Below are 20,075 nucleotides of genomic sequence, written 5' to 3'. Positions count from 1 at the left end.
TCTGAAGCAATGTCAAGAGTTACCCATAGATATCTGTTGGTCATTTAAGTATTTTGGGGATAATGTTACAAATTCTTTTGATGATTCACTTGCCAAATCTAGAATATTGTACTTTCAATATGAAAAGAGATTCCTGCAGTTTTTAACAATGATTTTGCCAACTTTAAATTTTTTAAAAATAAATTTTCTACCTGCCCTTTTTATTTACTGAATTCTTTAACAATCTTCAATCTGTTTTCATCATGGCCAACCAGTTTTAATACCCTGTAAGTATATGTTTAGTTTACAATCAATCTTTGTTGGCATGAAAAAGTTTACATTAACATCAAGCTAGAGGGCATTCATTGTTTTAAGATAACAAAATCAAAGATATGTAATGAGATGGACATTATTTTTGTTTTAGATAATGGATACTGTACTATCCAAAGCTGCTTCTCAACCGCTGGATTCATTCCTGAGGTTTTCACGCACCTTTGGTGGTCCAGAGTACATTCCAGCGCTACTCTCATGTGCAGCTGGCACAGCTCAGCGACTCTCTTCATCCGTTGCTGCAGTAGGTGGAGCTGCTCCTGGTGGAGGTAAAAATGTCATAGATAGCTGTGAATTAAATGCAGGGCTTCCCACCCAGAGGGCCCGGGTTCAAATCCTGGTGGTGTTTAATATTTTTCAAAGGTATCTTGATCCCTACTTGAGGTGCTTTGTGGAGGTCACTTTGAGTGAGTACGCCGTCCGTTGGATGGGACGTTAAGCTGCGGACCCCTTGCTGCCTTTCATAGAGTAGGCTAATGCCAAAGCTAGGTTTCTCTCCACTCTTCATCCTTTCCTGTCCATCCCTAATGGTGCTGTCGGTCGCCTCCCCTAAATACTACTACTACTGAATGCAGGCAGGCCTGTGGATAACTGACATAAGTTGTGTTGCTTTCCTAAGACCTCCCACCACCTTACCTGCCACTCAACCTCAACCCCACTCAAGCCATCCAGGGCAGTCTGAAAATATCAATGCCTACTTTTGGAAAAGACCCTGTATTTGTGTACTTGGCCAACCAGTGGTCAACAATGGGTTTACCAGCAGATTTTCCCTTGGAGCTTTTCTTTCCAAAATTGTACTGAGGAGGGCAGGTTTGTTCTTCCTTCAATTCCTACATCAGATTCCAGCTTGTGGTACCTTCATCCTGCAGTATGATATCTGATTTTTTCACTGCCTTTGATTACTTTTAGTTCTTCAGTTTTTATAAAAGTCTGCAATTTTTTGCAACTCTTCATTTAAGGATCTCTACTAAACTATACAAACAGTAAACTCTCGATGATCCATGTGCAGCTTATCTGTTTAGTGGATTATCTGTGCTAGTCTCCCTAGCTACTCAAAATTTTGTTACAATCATAATTGTTAAGATAATTCAATGCTTTGTTAGTTCAAAATACTTTTTAAAAATACAATCTTGAAATACCTTGGCTATCTTAAAAGTTTTTAATTTTGACCACAAAATCAGTAGTAGTTAATAGTATATAATTTTTTAATTTAAACATTTTTGTATTATTTGCACTTTCCAATTTTTGTTTCCTATGCATTTATTACCTCTTGTGACCTCCTTGAAGGTCAAAAAGATAAAGGGGAGGGATATACTTCTGTGTACAACAAACACTCTCTTTCAGTGGTGATGTCAGGGAAACATTGTGTGGCACTTGGGTTTACATGGTAATTATTGAGATGCATGGAATTCTAAGAAATAAAATATATTGTGAACTTAATACATATTTTCAATTTTAATTTTATCAATATGACTATCATGGATATTCATTGAGTATTGTGTATTACCCAGTAGAGATATAATTGCACTCTATGAAATAATTTTAAATTAATCTCTTGTGTGAAGCAGGTACCGGGAGCAGTCACCACCACCTGCAAGTCCTCCTTCCTCGCCTGGCTCGTGTAGTTGCTGCTCTGACTTATGGGAACCCTGAGAAGATGGCGCTTCTTGCATCCCACTTTGATCCTAGCTTGAATTTTGAGCGGCTTGATCGAGAGAGACCACCAGAAGATGAGCAAAGACTTGAATTATTTTGCACGCTTGCCTCAGGCATAGAGCGTAATGCCATAGGAAACACTCTTAAGGATTACCTTGTCTCTCTGGGTGTTGTAGCCTTGGCTCTTGATTATATTCAGGTTAGTTCATGCAATACAAACTTATCGTATCACTAATTTCTAATTTGTCGCTGTTCAAGAGAGATTTTTATGCTTGGCATGTCTGATTATGTTATGTCTCTTTATTGCAAAAATGTGAAAATTATTTTCTTTTATAAAACTGGATTTTCAATTGTACGTATTGTAATTGATGAACTTAAGCGATTTACTTTTGCTGATTTTTTATGATTTTATTATCAGCGTAGGTATGCCACAGTATGTAAAGATCTTGTCCTAAGCATTGTAGTTAGCAGTTCCTCCATTATGTTCTGGTAAATATTGTGGTATCAAGGTCCTTTCATCAGAATGTGTGCATGGAATGCCAATTTGTTTAAATCTACAGTTACTGATAGACCTTGTAAGCTGAGTGTTTTTGCTATACTCAATGCTTACTGCTGTAATTATGCATTTTCAGACTATATGATTTGCCATAATGATGGATTTGATTTTCTGTGTGTTGCCCTGTTTCGGCTGTTGCTTGTATTTATTCTGAAATTTACTTTTTAATATAAATTTACTTAGTTTATATCTATTTCATCTCTTCCAGGCACATGCTGCAAATACATCAATGGCCCGCACTGACAGTGAAGAATGGAAGGAATTCATTTCCAGACCTGCTCTCAAATATATTTTACGCTTCCTTACTGGTCTTACAATGGACCATGAACCAACCCAGGTTAGTCATAAAATTTGGTTTCTTATTAATGCATGGAGGTAAATGATGCTAACAAGCGAAATTGCTTTGGAAGATTTTAGGATGTATAATTTCTTTCATTCTATTATGAAAAATTCAATACATCAAATTTTGTAAAACTTCTTTGGATGAGGAACATAATTGGAATTCTTGGGAAAATATAGTGCCTGTGTTATTTGAAGAAAATGATCCAGGGTTGTGTTATTTGAAGAAAATGACCCAGGGTTATTGGAAATTTCTTCTATCTTCCAATTGCTTTCTAGTCTGGTGACTTGGATGTGACCCATGTGAAACAATAGCCTCAACCAAACCTTAAATTCATCATTCCCCAATTTATTTTGTGTTAAATTGTGGGCTTTCAAGATATTCAGAAAATTTATCATTCTTTCAATGGGAGCTCATAGAGTTCCTCACAAAACAAGTTTAAAATATTCATGGGGCATTGGCAAACATAACATTACTATTAGATTAGGATTACCAACAGTGAAAGAAACTCTTGTATGAGAGGAAGGTGTCAGATTATGCACAATTGGGTCAGTGGCATATGAGGGAGGAAGGTTGAAGGTAATTTGGTGTTTAAAGTGTAAAGGGGATCCACTAATTGGACTGCACCCAGATGGTTTTACGTTGTAACCTAGAAGGATGGACCAGTGCTTTGTTGATTTCAATCAAATTCATTGTTGCTACCAAATTCATCAATGAATTATTCCAGTAAAAGACTGCCATTATCATAATCTGAGAGGTAAAATATGGGATTGTATTCTAATTTCCTTTGCTTCTTTCAAGTAAGGGTTCTTTAAACTTTAAATTTGACATTAGAATTAAATAATTTGAAACAAATTTCAATTTAATTTTCTTATCATTATTTAAAACAATATAAATTACCTAAAGTATATTGGCACAATTTTTCTAGCCTCCCTTCATCTAGCCAGCCAATTTCCTGACTCATTATCTAAAATTTCAATGTATTGCTATTTTTATAATTTTCTATGAATTCTTTCAAACATTATTCAGAAGGAAAACTTATTGGAAGGTAGTGTAAATGGGCCAGTTACTGCCTTCGTGAAACTGTGACACAAATAGGTTGTTTTTATGATAATTGAAATTTTGTTGTAAATTGGATGAGCAAAAAAACCTGTTCAGTGCTGTAGAAGTGTGTATTGTTTTTTCTGCCCTTAAAGATGTGTGTTAGAGTTTCTCATAAACTTTAGCTACTGATGAAATTAACTTGTCCGATGTATCAATATTCTCTGTATTCAGAAAACTTTTAAATGGATCCCTTGAACCAATTGCAGGATATTGAAAAGTACACTTTTTAGGCTAAAAATACATGTGTCATAATAAATTTGTTTAGCTATAAGGGTGAGAATTTCAACTGTCAGCAGGTAAAGCATAAAAGCAGAGGCTTCCAATTGAAAACTTAAAATTATTTATGTTTTAAAATTTTTACTTCCAACAGCTTGCTGTATCAGCTGAGGTGATACCTGTGATACATAGATTGGAGCAAGTCTCTTCAGATGAGCATGTGGGCTCTCTTGCCGAGAATTTACTAGAGGCAATTAAGGGTCATGGAGGAGAGGTGGCGCAGCGTGTGGATGAAGTACGAGAAAATACTCGTGCTGAAAAGAAGCGCCTTGCAATGGCTGTTCGAGAGCGACAATTGGGTGCTTTAGGAATGAGGACAAATGACAAAGGCCAGGTGAGATACAATCTATTTTGAATATTAACTCAACTGACAGAAGATGCTAATGTTACAGTTATGATGTGCATACATTAGGGGTTCAGAAAAATTTTGGATTTTCAAATTCTCTAGAATGGTGTATATAGAGTCCATCTTCTAGTAAATATTATTGTTGGACCACTGAGGAAATGTTGGCTGGAATTGGTTTAAATACTGATAAAAATCCAAATAACAAAATTGATTACAGTGAAACCTCACTTAACAAGCACATCACATATTGAGTAAGTTGCATAACGAGCAAAAAATTGGTCCTGAAAATGCCTCTTATCAAGCAAATTTTTGCATAGTGAGTGACAAAGAGAGGGAAATTCCCGGAATGGTTGCACGCCTGCTACTTCAGTTTGTGTTTATCACTCATTCAGCCAGCCTTTTAGTGTCACTAGTGATCACACATTTTTTGAACTTACATTCAAACTTATTCTCTGTGATTTTTTCTGCAAATTTTGTTTTGTGCAAAGTTTTAAAGATGTCTGCAAGCAAAAAACCACTAGAAGACAGGCATAGGATTATAAAAAAACTGTAGAAATGAAATTTAAAATCATTGAAAAATCAGGAACTAGGTGTGGACGTGGCTGATCAAGTGAGCACATCAAAAATTGGTCTGCATCAGCAATTTGCATTTTCTTCAAGAACAAGAACTAGACTTAGGGAGATAAATTCTTCAAAGAGATTGAAAATAACATCTATGCTACAAGAACTTAAGTCTCAATGATGTTGAAAGGTTGCTTATTTTATGGATAAACAAAATGCAATTGCAATATGACACTGTTAACAAGAATGTCATTTGTGAGAAGGGGAAAGTGATTTTTCCAGACCTCATTAAGATGATGTCAGGATCATCAATGGCTGAAGAAAATTTTAAGTGAAGTCGTGCGTGGTTCAAGAAGTTCATGAGAAGAAATGACATCCACATGATTGTGAAGCGGGGTGAAGCAGCAAGCTCTGAGGCAGCAGAGAACTTCATTGGCAACGATAAGAAGCTCGTAGATTCTGAGGGTTTCCTGCTCGAACAAGTTTTTATTGTGACAAGACAGGTCTCTTCTGGATGAAGATGCTGAACTGGATCTACATTTGTACACGTAGCAGTAGAAGAGAATGTATTTCCCAGCAAATTTATTTGATGATAATTGAGTCCAATTTTTTCAAAATTATAAAGCTGGAAAAAATATTGCTCATTGTTTGAGGTTCCACTGTATCATGGTGATAATTAGTGGAGTGCTCTGTGAGCATACCCTAAGAAAATGACACAGAAAAAATAAGAGGGTGGGTAAGGGACGTTTGAAGATGGTGATAAACAATAGTTTTGGAGGACTAGAATGTGATGCATGCTAGGGCCATTTACTAAAAATATCAGGATGGGGGTTCTCAGAGCATATGCTGGTAACAGTTCTCCAATGCTGCTTACAGTAATGTATGCACAGGACTGACCTATAATTTCATCATAAATTTAGTATCCAATATTAAGGGCAAAAATGAGTGATATAGTGGCAAGTAAATTTAGTTTAATACCATGCATCAGAAAAAGTTCACTGTTTTCACTTTGACCAAAAATAAGATCAAATATGTTTCATTTTGGCCTATTATATTTGTACACTTGAATATAGTGAACATCTTATTCATTAAGGAAAATGTTCAGCATATTTCTTTATTTGATCTCATGCATGTTAATTTATCCTAAACTTAAGCTAATATGTACATCCGTTTATATTAATAGGTCACAGCTGCCAGTGGATTGTTGGCGCAGCAAATGGAAGATTTAGGTGAAGAAACAGGTCCTGTGTGTGTTATATGTCGGGAGGGTTACAAGTTTCAGCCAACAAAGGTTTTGGGTGTGTATACATTTACGAAGCGTTGCCCTGTGGAAGAGTTTGAGACTGTGGGTAGTGGCTCTGCATCATCTGCCCCTGGAGGAGTGAGCTCTAAATCGAGAAGAACATTTGGCTACAGCACTGTGACTCATTTCAATGTTGTCCATGTTGATTGCCACATGGCTGCTGTCAGGTATGTAAAATCAATTGTTTTAGAGATCCAAATCCTTTTCCCTCTTATATAATGTCCCCTGTGAGTAGTGAGATTGATTGAGAAGATCTTTTCCAAGATATCCATCTTATCATAAAGGGCTGCTAAAAAGTGAAGTAAAAAATCCCAAAAACAAACCCCTAATCAGGAAATCATGTAGCCTTGTGGGTTAACTGTCTGTATGTGGCCCTGCCAATTGGCCTGTGATCCACTCAGGTATTTGGCATACATGAAGACCCATATATGAGAGTATGAGATCCTGGAGGGTGATGATCTCTGGTTACCATGTGGGTTTTGGAAGCCCAGTATGGATTAGGAAACAATAGCCCCCTTCAGACCCAGATTTTCTGTAAATGGGTGATCAGAAGCTAGCAACACGCAATCATTGTGCTTCTTTCATGTTTTCATATAGATGGCCAATGAACTGGGTCTGGGTGGGATGGCTGATGGTGTATTGGTTTTGGTGGACCAATACATCTAAGACATAACCTGAAAAGGGCAATCACACATGAAGTGCTACATCCCTTATGTTACTGAGAGACAACATGATAAGTATAGCACTCAAGTATAGCTCAGGCGATAGCTTTGGTTTGCGGTGTGACATCCTAAATATGTGACTCTCTGGCGGGTAGGGATGGTGAGCGATGAAGTTATGTATGGCTTGGAAGAAAAAAATATGCCTGCAGAAAAATCCTGCTGGGATATGAGCAGTGGAGGTAGTTTCCTGGGCTTGTATGCTCTAATTAGAAATTGAGATATCAGAAAGAAGGTTCAGCACTTAAAAAAGTTATCCTCCTCCTTCATCCATATACTGCTGGAAACTTGATTCCTGAAGAATTTAGTTGGCGAAAAACTGATCATCAAAACAGCTATATATGCTCAAAGTTGCAAGGTACGAGGGTCATCCGGAAAGTAGTACCCGTTCGTGAAATAAAGACACAAAAGTAAATATTAACAAACATAAAAAATTTTATTTGAAAGAGGATACTTTAAACTACTTCTCAACATAATCTCCAAGCAAATTAAGGCATTTGTCATAACGTGTGACAAGTTTCTGTATTCCTGCTGCATAGTCCTTCGCCGCCAGCTCATTGAGATACGCGAGGGACCCATCTTGCACAAATTTTTGCATAATGCAGATGGTGTTTAACAATTTCATGAACAATTGTTCGAGAAACATTGGGAAAATGCTCACAGATGTCATCAATTGTGACGCGCCGAACGTTCCTCACGAATTCGTCAACTGAGCTCACCAGTTGGTCTGTAATGACAGACGGTCTCCCCGAACGCTCATCGTCGTGTGTGTTCCCCCTCCCCATGTTGAAGTTGCGACACCACCGCCGAACAGACGACTCGTCCATTACATTGTCTCCATACACCTCCTTTAATTGGCGATGAATATCACATGGGCGAACGTTTCTTGCATTGAGGAATTTAATCACTGCCCTCACTTCACAACTGGCGGCGTTCTCAATTTTTTTAAACATTGTAAACAATCACAGAAACAACACAGGCAATGCTAGCGTCACGCAACTTGGCTCAGAGAAGGCAGACAAGCCACTGAAGCTATCTGACCTCGTCCAGCGGCTACTCGCGTCGTCAGCACTTCATGCGGCACGAACGGGTACTACTTTCCGGATGACCCTCGTAGATTTGTAATTTTGAACATCTGTTAGCCAAAGTTTTAATTTTTATTCAGGTAATGAGTTGCACCGGTATCCATACATTATTTCAAGTGATTAATGAATCATTTTCATGGCTGGTGTTCAGACTCTAGATTCCATTGGAGAGCCTTCCAGAACATTGTGGTTGGGAATTACAATATAGATGAATTTAGATGAATCACTGAAAAGATTTTGAGGACACATTAGGTGGTTGAAAGAATATATTTACTATTGATTCTCAATGAAAGCAAATATCCCCAGTGTTGGTACATGAAGAAAAATATCCAGTGTTATGCAGATATGAATTGAGTTCTGCTGGTTTTGATAAATTGGCCTAATATCATGGTCAGCAACCATTTAGATTTGAAGAAAACAGAAAAATATCAATGCAAAATAATGTGAAAATGATGTATAGTCTGAAATATAGAAAAGGTTCTTTCAAAATTGTGTTTAGTTATGTATTATTGTAGCCTCCATCATATGGGATTTAAATGTGCCATGTTACAATTGATCCAAGTCAGTGTTGACATGCTGTTGGCCAGCAACGTTGCAATTAGTTCTTTAGGATGTCAAACTCTGATACCAATGAGTTTTTTATTTAATTTTTCCCCCTTTGTAGAGCTTATATTAGCTTTTATAATCACTCTATTTAATATTATTTCTTAGTGTGTATAATGCAATAATTAAACTTGACTATTTATGTGTGTCACATGTTGATTGATCGAATATCATGTTGTACATTAGTGCAGTGTGTTATCCCAAGTTTCGTGTGGCAGCTGTAATTCTTGGAAAGAATTAAACATAGGAAAGGGATTACTAATGTTATAGCTTGCATCTTTAAAAGGTAAAAAAATAGTATGCCTGTGTTGATAGGTCATGCAGTAAATCAAATTAATAATTAATTGTGAATAATAATTGTGATGCTGAGAATAGTCAGCCAAATATTAATTAATATTTTAAGGAATACTAAATTATGCCAAATTAATTCTTGTGTATGTATTTGCATTCAAATTTGCAGTTGAATTAGTGGATTTGAAGTTGCAACTAGATATTATAATGATTAAGTGGATCTGCTCATGATGGGTAATCAGAAATATATGAATCATACCGATAAATGTTTCCAACCCATTATCCATGTTAATCTTACTCATTCTTACTCTCAAAAGCACTTACAATTTAATGTGGAAATCACGTTTTCAATCGCAAATTTTGAAATATTTGTTTGAATATTTCTTCATTAATAATGTGACCCAGCCTGACCCTCAACCACCAAGGGCTGAGCCTTTTTTTAATTGCTTATGTACTATGATTACTAATCATAATTTTTCTTGAGTGTAGATGATTAAAAAATGTGTTATACTTTTGTATAATTCTCTATCTATTATTTGTATTATTACGAATACAGTTAAATTAAACCACCATTAAACTTAATTCTTATCTTCTTGCAGGCTTGCACGTGCTCGTGATGAGTGGGAATCGGCTGCTTTGCAAAATGCCAACACAAAATGCAATGGTCTTTTGCCTCTTTGGGGTCCTCAGGTTCCTGAATCTGCATTTGCCTCCTGCCTTGCTCGGCACAACACTTACTTACAAGAATGCACTGGGCACAGGTAATTGATGGTAGTGATTTGGGATATACATTGTCATCGTTGGATGAAGTATTGTTTTGATATTTTGCCTGGAGCTGCATATAGCTCTATGCCTCATTCTTAAAAGAAAAGTAGTCTCAGCGAAAGTAATTTGTAATTCTGGTTACCTGATCTTATGATTAGGGACTTAAGAGGCCCTGTTAATCAGGTGAATGATATATCCCAATGCTAGCAGAATATTCATGGGTATGAGTTCGCCTCTGGCATGGTTTTACATTACATTAATTCCAGGTTTTAGCCCCTGGGAAATATCATGAATAGGATATCTCTTTGGGGCACTGTGGGATAGGAAGAAGTGTTACAAGAAGCCAAAACAATAATTACTCTCAGCAGGAAACCAAATTATCGGTAATCTCTGGTAACTGTGTGTATTTAATGTGAGAATTTTGAATTTTATGAATGAATCAATTAAAAATGGTAGTTTCAGCTTGTAAACATAATTAAGAGCACAAGCATGTAAAATTATGTGAAATGTTGTAAATTTGTAAAATGTGACTTTTATTGTTGAATCTGAATTATTTTCTATGATATATCTAGTGAAATATTTAAGTTTTTTAAAAACTTTGCCTAATTTTTAATGCTTTTCTAGCTTGAAATAGTTTAGACACAGTGGTTAACTCTACCTCCCTCAATGGTTGGTAGCAAAGTGCACTTCCTCTGGAAGAAAATTCTCATCAATAAGCTTCTAAACTATTACTACATAGCTCAGGGGAAAGTACCGATGACACTGAATTAAATCCAATCCTATGTATGCACTTTCATTTTATTACCAGTCTCACTGGTCGATGACCAGCTGAGCACTAAGCTATTTGTAATTCATACTCTCCATGATATTCCCCATAAGATAAATGTACTTCGTATGCGAGATGATGGGGCATTATAGCCAGTCATTCCTCTCAATGCAAGAGCAAATTAATCTTGGCTGTGACCACGAAAACTTTCCTTAGAGTGTGGGACTCTTCATGAGGGATTGATATACCAGATCTGGTGGTAAAGTATGCAACACAGGGCAGACATGAAATATGTGGTATGACAGGACCCCAAATTTCCAAAACAGAGAATATTGATTTTAAAGAGAATGAACCTATATTCTATGTAATACTTTTTTAAAATTTTTATAATCCTGGTCCTTATAATTTTTATCACTTTCTGGCACAAAATATTAGTCATTTTACTTATCAAACTAGTTCAATTTAGATTGGAGGTTTTAAGTGATGTAATATGACCTTGGTCAACTGAAACTTGGCCAACTCCTGAAACCTCATACTAACTTTTACTCATAAACATTAGTCTTTCCTCAGATTTATACCTTTTTAAGAACCTTGATGTTATGTTGTTCTACTTGCAGGGATATTAGCTACAGTTCAACGGTACATGATTTGAAACTGTTGCTTCTACGCTTTTCCCAAGAGCGGGCATTCCATGAAGATACAGGAGGTGGTGGTCCCCAATCAAACATGCATCTTGTCCCTTACCTGATCCATATGGCTCTTTATGTTATAAATACGTAAGTTCTTTTCATGGCCATTGCAATCTAAAACTTTTATTGCGATTAAATAATATTTTGTGCTATTACTTCATTTCAAGTTTGTGAATGTATGCTTTTATACTTTTACTCAGAACACGTTCTGGTCCAAGAGAAGAGAAAGCCCTTACCACCTACTTAGACAACTCTGTCCCTGATCGCTGGCTGGACTCATCATTTGAAGCAGATGGTCCCCTTTACTATGCTGCCCTATCACCTCTTCTTCATTCAGGCCAGCGATGGGCTCAAGGAACCAAGCTGTCCCACTTAAGACGCCTGTTGGTGTGTGCTCATGCACGACACACAGATGTGGGCAGTGGAGCCTCTGGGAGATTGGCTGATGCAACACCCAAAGATTATGCCATCTACAAACCTTATTTAGTATTCTTTGGACTTGTGGATGGCATCTACAACCACTTTTTCAAGGTTTGAAATTTAGCATTAAGTAAACATGAAAGAGATTTCTTTCTTTTTGATTTATTTACATTAACAAATTTTGATAATTTTGGTTTATGAAATTACTTTGTTTGTCTATTTGATAAGTCCCATAAGATAAACAGATGGCTAGCAGTTTAATATACATGTAATGACCGAAGTAACCTAAGGGTGTAAACAAGTCCATGACATGTATGCTACATCTTCAATTCAAATGGGGGAAGTTTCCTGAATGATCGATATACACAACTATTAAATTGTTTGGAAATTGGCTATTAGATTAAAAATAATTCATTTTACTATTTTAGTGTTCAAAATGATGAATAAACAATTTAAGCACTATCTGATGTCTGAAAAACATCAAGTTCAATTTACTTTGGAGCATGCATGACACACGTTGACAGGAACTACTAAGATGAACTGGAACTTCATGCTAGTCCAGCATATATATTCAGAAGAAATGATAAATAATACCAAACTGAAAAATTTTTAATTTTATAATGGCCTGAATAGCTTATACTTTTATGACATTGTCTACATGTTTTCTCTGAGAATTTTTGCCTCCTCCTTAGAGAAGTTAACACTTCAGTTGAAATTAGCCTTGTGACAAAATAATTTCTCCCTGGTTGACTCCCTAGATACCAGTACTTGTCTCACTTCTGATGAAACTTGTGTGTATGATATTTTGATAACACAGCTACCAAAATACATACATTTCAAAACAATAAATTTCTCCAAATGTATTTGGTTATGGCATAATGAAAAATAAAATGGCAACATTTTTTATTCCTTTGGACGACACACAACAGTTTTTTTATGACTCTTTAACACAGTGAAATATTGTTTGAATTTTTTTTTTAATTTTACATTTGTTTCTGTTGATTTTAATACTTAGTCGAGTACTGATTTAAAATTTTGATATTTTGTAGAATGCACAGAAGAGGTAACCAAAATTTACCTGCTAAAAATTTTAAATTGGCGTGGACTGGGACTGAAGAATGGACATGCTAACTATAAAAATGTGCCATTAAGGAATGTTCGCATAAGAATCCACTTTATATATGTTGGTGTCTCAACAAACTTGACTGATATTAGATGTTCCTAATGTGTAATGAACACTGGAACAGGGCTTGAAACATTCCATGTTAAATGTAAAACAACATAATCACATAATTTTAGTACTGTATGGAGGGAGACAGGCGAATAAGGAAAGTTGGAAATTCTGTTTTTTAAAAATTAGGGAAAAATGGAAAATTAGCCAATTTTAAAAACAATGTAGGAATTTTTGTGGTTGGGAATCTAATAAGGAAAGATGGAATTTCCAATTAAAGAAATATTCCTGTTAGTTGTGAGATCAGTTTTCGTAGAGTGTAGGCTCTGATAAATATAGTCAGACATACTTCATTGAATGTGTAACAATAAGGAATGATCCCCAAATAAGTGCATATCTTCAGATATGCACAGATCTTGAGAGATGTGATGATTCAGTGCACAGATCTTGAGAGATGTATGGACAAAAATAGGGGAGAAAAATTGGAAAAAAGAATGGCAAACTCTTCTTGAAAATGTGGAAAATTTTGGGAATGTGAATTTAAAACATGAGTGATCACTCTGGTATGGGAATGCACATTATTCATTTTTAAATACTAGCAATGGGAAAGTAGTTATTCTAATTGGGCATAAATTAAGTGATGTTGTATTAAAACTCCCACACCATTGTCCCTTTTGTTAATTGACATTGCCTTTTTAATAATTGCTATTTGTTTTGTTGATAATTTTACATAATTGTATTTTTCTTAATTTCTAGAAAGTAAATGCTAGTGGAGATGAACAGTGGCCTTCAGTCCTTGCAGATTACATCCGTCATAATGACGAATCTCTTCTAAAAGCTTCTGAATCACTTCTTGCTGTGTACAGAGAGGAACTTTTGACTTGTGCATCCTTTTCTGAGTTTTGTGATGTTGCAGGTGAGTGTGTGTTTAATCTGAAATAATTTAGTGTAGTAGTTATAAAATTCTAATGAGAAAGACCAGTTGATGGTCCGGGGTCCTTGGAGGTATGATTGTCACCTGTGGGTATTTACTTTGTTAATGGAAAAATTAAATATTTAAAAATAAAATTACATTTGGATAAGAAAAGTAGAAGTAAAAGCAACTGGAAGCATTCACCTCACTGCTTGCCAGTGTATAGTGGCTTGCATGTTGGCAAAATTTAAGACTTTTAGAGCATGAAAGTGTAGTCATACCATGCCCAATGATTTTTAGGCTATTTTTATAGGATGATATATTTATGAGCACAACTATTTGGCAATGATGTCATAAAGTTAACTGTTGTATCAAATTAACTCCATTGTTTTTGCCATCAAAACTGTGCTTGTGTGCATCATACTTACATTGTCTTGATGGAAGAGAATTCGTTTCGTTGCCAAATGAGAGTTTTTTCTTTATTTTTTCTGTAATTGATGTAGATGATTTATGTGTATCCTAAAGAACCTAAGACCATGACTTTGTCAGCCTATTTCACCATCTTTCCTTATTGTAGAGCCTATCCTCTGTTTAGGCTATTCCTTGTGTCTGGAGTGTAAAAGTGTATCCATATTTAGTCTACCATTTTTGTGTTCCATTTAATTTTCCATGTTTCATCTAAAACTTATGTATCCATCATCCAAAAAGCGGCAAACCAGCCTCCAAATCAATCAAACAATTGCATTTATTCTCCACAGAGAGCAAATTCAGCAACCCCACATCTTGTCAAAAACATTTTTGCACCAATTTTTCCTGCAAAGTTGAAAACAACTCTGTCTTGTGATATGTATGTGGCCTCCACGATTTTGCAAACTTTGATTCATTGTACTGAAAACTATATCATGGATTTTGTCAGTCATTTTAGAGGAAGTTACTTCCACTGATATCCCCAACAATATTCATCATTTGTGGATGTACGACCACATTTTAACTCGTTTACCCATTTGCAAACAGTTGCAAACACAGGAGCTAATATGCCATGAACTTCATCCATCTCTGCTTCAATCTCATTTGGTGTTAAGCCTTTTTAATAGAAGTGTTTAGTCACCACAAAAACTCCTTTTTTCTCAATAAGCAAAATTTTGTTGCTTTAATTGAGTATGAAAATGAAACCACATGGTGGACATAACTGAAACTTAAACAGCAGTCTTGTGAGAGTTGATGCTTACTAAAAGCAAACCTTTTCTGAAACATGCACCATATCTTGGATTTTCTGAAGAGTTGTTGAATGACCCACGTAATTTTCTTAATATTATCAATATTTGCCATTGTAATGGGCAAAATAGCCATATGACATGTACATTGATAATAATGTGGCGATTTGCATATCATGGAGAATGTATGGAAGCACATGTACACAATGTATTAATAAGTTAAAAAAAGGGTTGTTCCCCAAGTTTCAAAAAACTAATCTTTGAATAAAAATGAGATGGTTATGATGAAAAATATTGTTGAGGGTGGCGTAGCTTAAAGGCAGTAAAAATATGGTGATTTTCAAGTGACTTATGAAAGCAATGTGAATGTCTTAGCTGTATTAATATTATAATGACTGAGTATTAATTCTGAGTGTGTGCAAATTTTACTTACTTATATGAGGTAGTGAAATTAATAACATTTTTTGTTTTTATTTCAGGTCTTCTTGGAGATATTTCTAACCCAGAGACTTATTTAGTTGACCTTTTCCAAGGTCTCACATAAATTTAATGTATATTGATGAATGCTTGTTTACTGTGTTCATTCAATGTTTTTTTTAAGAAACTGAACCTTATGGTAGTGTTAATTTAAAGACTGCTTAGTAAAATTCTCTTATTGCTTCATAAAATTTTATGTTTTGTATAGTTTGTTAATTTTCATAATTTAATTTAAATTGTTTTAGTTATTCATGTGATTTGTACTATGGGATATGTTTCATAGATACCCTGAAAGTCTTGTTCTGAGTGTCAATAAATAATCTGTGTGTTACTATCAGCAATGGCTAAACCAACTAAATATCACATATGTTGTCATTTTATCAACAGCACCATATTCTATCTATGTTTCTGGATTAGTCAGGAGATGGGAAGGAAATAAAGTACAGACAGGTCTTTGGAAAAACTTGAATTTTTATTTGCATAACAAAGCTTTTAACATTAGTCATGTATACCAAACTGGTAACAGAAGAGGGAAGCACTTTCATATGCTCAATTGTAACAAGTAACAAACTAGCAAAATATCAATTTTTCCTGGCAAAATGCACTCCCCATTGCTATTAAACCCTGTTCTCTATGATTACTATGTTCAATTTGAAAAATCACTTATGCTCTGCATTAGTTTTTCCCATAATATAATAAACGATTGTCTAGGCATTTTTCTTAAATCATAAAAATTGAAACTTGGTGTGCACTGGAGATAGTTGCTCCTTCATTTATTAGCAATAAAATTGATTCAACTCTTTGGGTGTCCTCGTTATTCGACAATTGATTTCTAAGGAACAAGAAGCTTGCCCCATTTTCCTTAATTTATTTGCAATGGGTAGATGTTGCTATTTAAAAAGTATTTGATGTACATGTCATTACAATTATGCTTTAGTACATAATGACAAAAATTTCTCGCCCACTTTCTTTTTTCTTTGTAAATGGGTTTTTCCTAGTAAGGCCTCACAAATACTGCACAATCACAAAACCACTTTGGGAATCATCTTTTTAAGTCTTAACAGTGTCTTGAAATTTAAATGAGCCAATGTTGGTTAAGCGCATTGATTACTCTTTGTCTATTGATTTTCTGTAGTAAGGCTTCAAATATGCTCATTCTTTTTATAACGGTGGGTTACATATCTTCTATGAAACACTAAGTGTGTATAATGGCAGGCACAAATAAAAGGCCAATGTACTGTTACATATAACCATTACCTTGACCAAAAAAATCCTTTCCTAGCAACTGATACAAAAATCTTGATTGGCATGAATAGCACCTCTAAAAATGATATTCATTAATCGTTTTAGTGAAAATGTGGCTTCAAACCAATTTGTTTTAATTTTTTGTACTGGCAGCTAGTCAACACACTGAAATCCACCTTGGTAATGAAATTTTATCACAGCTTCATTATGTGTATAACTGCAATTTACTCTTATATTCTTGTGCTATCGTAGGCAGGGATTGAAACAGTGATAATAATAATTGTACAGTGTAAAATTTTCATAAAGCACAATATTTTGAGCTCAACTTTTTAGTCAAATTAAGTACAAACTAGTAAATGAAATTTTTTATGCATTATGACTATGATTGGCACATATTAATAGAAAATGAATTTAAGGATAATGAAATATGGGAAAAGGCTGGTTTAATATCGATTCATATGTTAGCAAATTGTTCTATTTTCTTTTGTGGTGGAAATAAGTGAGAAATATGGATGTATATTGTTGCTACTAGATACTGTCCAAATACTATTCATTTGCTGAAATATCAACGCTTATAATGAATGGCCCAATAAAAAATCTGCCTGCCTTGCTGTGTTAGCAGTTACAAGAAATTGTTAGGGAAACAGGAAAGCTAATAAATCAAAAACCTAATCACTACATCAGCTGGCAAAGGCAATAACTATTAATGAATTACCAATCAGGAGGATTATCTACTCCCCGCTTCTGAATTATGAAATACTGTTTTTGATATTTTATGCCGATGATATCTTTTAAATGTTGTATAGAGTTTAAAAAAGCTAGTTTTAAATAATTAAGCATTCCTTTTTATTTACATGGAAGTAAAAAAATATGCCCTTGGTGCATTAAGCATTGAGTAGAACCAAAGGTGTTCTTTTTTGGCATAATGAACTTTCTAAATCCAAAGAATTATAATTGTAAAGATCTAAATTTACTATTACCTATATTATAAGGCGGTGATTATAAGTCTTAGTAATATCACAACTAATTGAAATGTTATCAAGAAATCAATTAGAATTAATGGATTTTTGCTCATTTTCTTAGACATCTTTGCAGAATCCAAATGAAATAAATATGCCTGAATAGTGGCAAGACCTCGACACCCCTTTTTAATTTTCATGGATGTAAATTATATGCGTTTTGCCTTGACAGAGATTCATACTTGAACAAATGATTTAGAAGTGGACTATCTTTTTTAATATTGTCTGTAAATGTGTGAATGAAACCACCACCAAAAATAATGCATGCAGATCCTGAAGCACTGAAATTTGACATTGTTCCATTCATATATACATTTCTACAATTACGAACCTAATGCTTAATCTTTCATTTTGAATACTATTTTTTATGAATAAGAAACTCAAAAACAAAAATTGATTTAATGACTTGGAGATAAAACAATTCTAATATGTTCATGTTATAAGTGACTGAGTAATTGTGTGTGATATGTAATCATCTGTCTATTAACCTAGGTTCCCCTCAAAATTTGGGGAAATAAGTATTACTTTGCAACCTTCAATGGATTGGTACCATTCTATCAAATTCCTTTTAATTTCTGTAGATTCCAAACAATATGTCTTCAATAATTCTACTCTTTGATTCCACATGATTACCTTAAATAACTTGAGTGAAATGCAAAGATTCCTGAAAAATTCACAACAAAATAAATGTTAATCATACAGGAAAGAGGAATTCATTTTGAAATCCAACCTAAATATTTGGAAAAAAGACATGGTGGCGAGTATATTCAATGAAAGATGAAATTATGAAAACAGAATTTTTTACACAACATGATTTGCAAAATTGTCAGTGCAGATTATTTGGACTAGTGCATTAAATCTAATAAATTACTTATTTACATTAGTAAAATTCACCATTTTCCGTAAATCAGCCATTTTAAGGAAAATTTTATCATTTAATAGTCAAGAAATTGGTAAATAGTTTTGATGTAGTTATTGGGAGATTTAGTTTTGATCTACCCATTTTATTGGGTCCTGGTGCTTACTACTGGGATGTAAAAGAGTCTTAAATTTATGATTTTTTTTAGTTTCTGTACAAATTTCTTTTCCCTTTTAAGGTAACCTTTAAAATCTATAAAGGTCTGGTCCAGTTTATGCTGCTTAAGAAAAAACATATCTCACCCCATATTTGTAACTATTATCTTCAAAATAGTGAGGAGTGTAAATCGTTTCCTTCACATGGCTTCTCTACCCTTTGGCACAGGACCTATGCACTTCATTCAATGATTGTTATCATGCCGGTCTTAAATATTTGTGGAATGACTTGGGTCTTGAATTTGTTTTGTTCATTGAGTTATTGTTTCCATATTTGCACAACTGTTAAATGACCCTGATTTAATGACTGCCCCTGATACTGCATGGACTTTGGAAAACAAAGATCAAGTTCTATTCCATAGATAGATATCATATCCATTGCTGTCAATATTAAAATTTGTCGCAACATCAATTAAATGAAATGCCATTCAAAATAATATACCTTAGTTACACTTGCTTCATCTAAAGTTCCATTACCTAAAGCAAAATGGAATCTTGTATTATACTTCAGGTACAAGATATTTCCATACTTTTATAGAAGGATTAAATTTTTTCATATTTCTGCAAACGTAGATCCTATGAAATTGAGCATTTCAGCAAAAATACTTTTTCTATTATCTGTGTAATGCTTATGCCAGTGTGTATTCTTCAAACAGTACTTGTTCCATTTTTGTAATACCTGATAATTTAGCAAATTAACTTTTTCATTCCCATTGGTGATTTCTACTGCTGACTGAAATACATTTAAGCTCTTAGAATTTAGCTTGGGTGATGCCATTTGAAGAGTGGTTATTCCAATAAACTTAATGCTTTTGCACTGAGTGTAAAATTGACCTATAGCATTTGGGAACTCATGTTAGCCTAAAACAGTTGCAGTATTGGTGTAATATGACAAAAAATACTTAATAGCATATGTCACTTCACTGTCAAATTAGTATCATTGGAAATGCCTTAACTTTGTAACATTTCAAAATCATTCTTAAATTCTTGCAACATTTATCCAAAAACTCTCCTACCCACCACTCACTATCTTTATGAGGTAATCATGGCATGAGAAAAAATTACCCTTGAAGGTGGTGGGCTTATATTTTTAGAATCATGTACTAACATATTAGCTTTTTCAGCAACATGATTCCTTTCAATGTATCAACCACTCTGTCAGTTCACTAGTTC

The 20,075-nt window shown here is 34.5% G+C and overlaps 1 protein-coding gene across 6 annotated transcripts in view; it reads left to right on the top strand.

The window, feature by feature from the left end:
• poe (E3 ubiquitin-protein ligase-like protein poe) overlaps window positions 1–16,366 on the top strand; it is a 133,652-nt gene extending 117,286 nt beyond the window's left edge. For 5 of the 6 annotated variants that reach the window (XM_071589166.1, XM_071589141.1, XM_071589156.1 and 2 more), the window contains exons 74-83: window positions 404–578; window positions 1,875–2,164; window positions 2,730–2,858; window positions 4,336–4,575; window positions 6,332–6,618; window positions 9,749–9,910; window positions 11,298–11,456; window positions 11,570–11,900; window positions 13,717–13,876; window positions 15,567–16,366. In XM_071589166.1, the coding sequence (XP_071445267.1) occupies window positions 404–578; window positions 1,875–2,164; window positions 2,730–2,858; window positions 4,336–4,575; window positions 6,332–6,618; window positions 9,749–9,910; window positions 11,298–11,456; window positions 11,570–11,900; window positions 13,717–13,876; window positions 15,567–15,631 (1,998 nt within the window). In that variant the 3' untranslated portion in view covers window positions 15,632–16,366. The remainder of the gene's footprint in view (window positions 1–403; window positions 579–1,874; window positions 2,165–2,729; window positions 2,859–4,335; window positions 4,576–6,331; window positions 6,619–9,748; window positions 9,911–11,297; window positions 11,457–11,569; window positions 11,901–13,716; window positions 13,877–15,566) is intronic. The other variant, XM_071589132.1, reaches the window with a different exon arrangement.
• The last annotated feature ends 3,709 nt before the right edge of the window (window positions 16,367–20,075 follow it).

Source organism: Hetaerina americana, unplaced genomic scaffold (genome assembly GCF_022747635.1).
Source record: "Hetaerina americana unplaced genomic scaffold, ioHetAmer1.1.p SCAF_1, whole genome shotgun sequence".
Lineage (NCBI taxonomy): Eukaryota > Metazoa > Arthropoda > Insecta > Odonata > Calopterygidae > Hetaerina > Hetaerina americana.
Note: the sequence above shows the minus strand (reverse complement) of the source record. Positions and strands in the feature narration are given on the sequence as shown.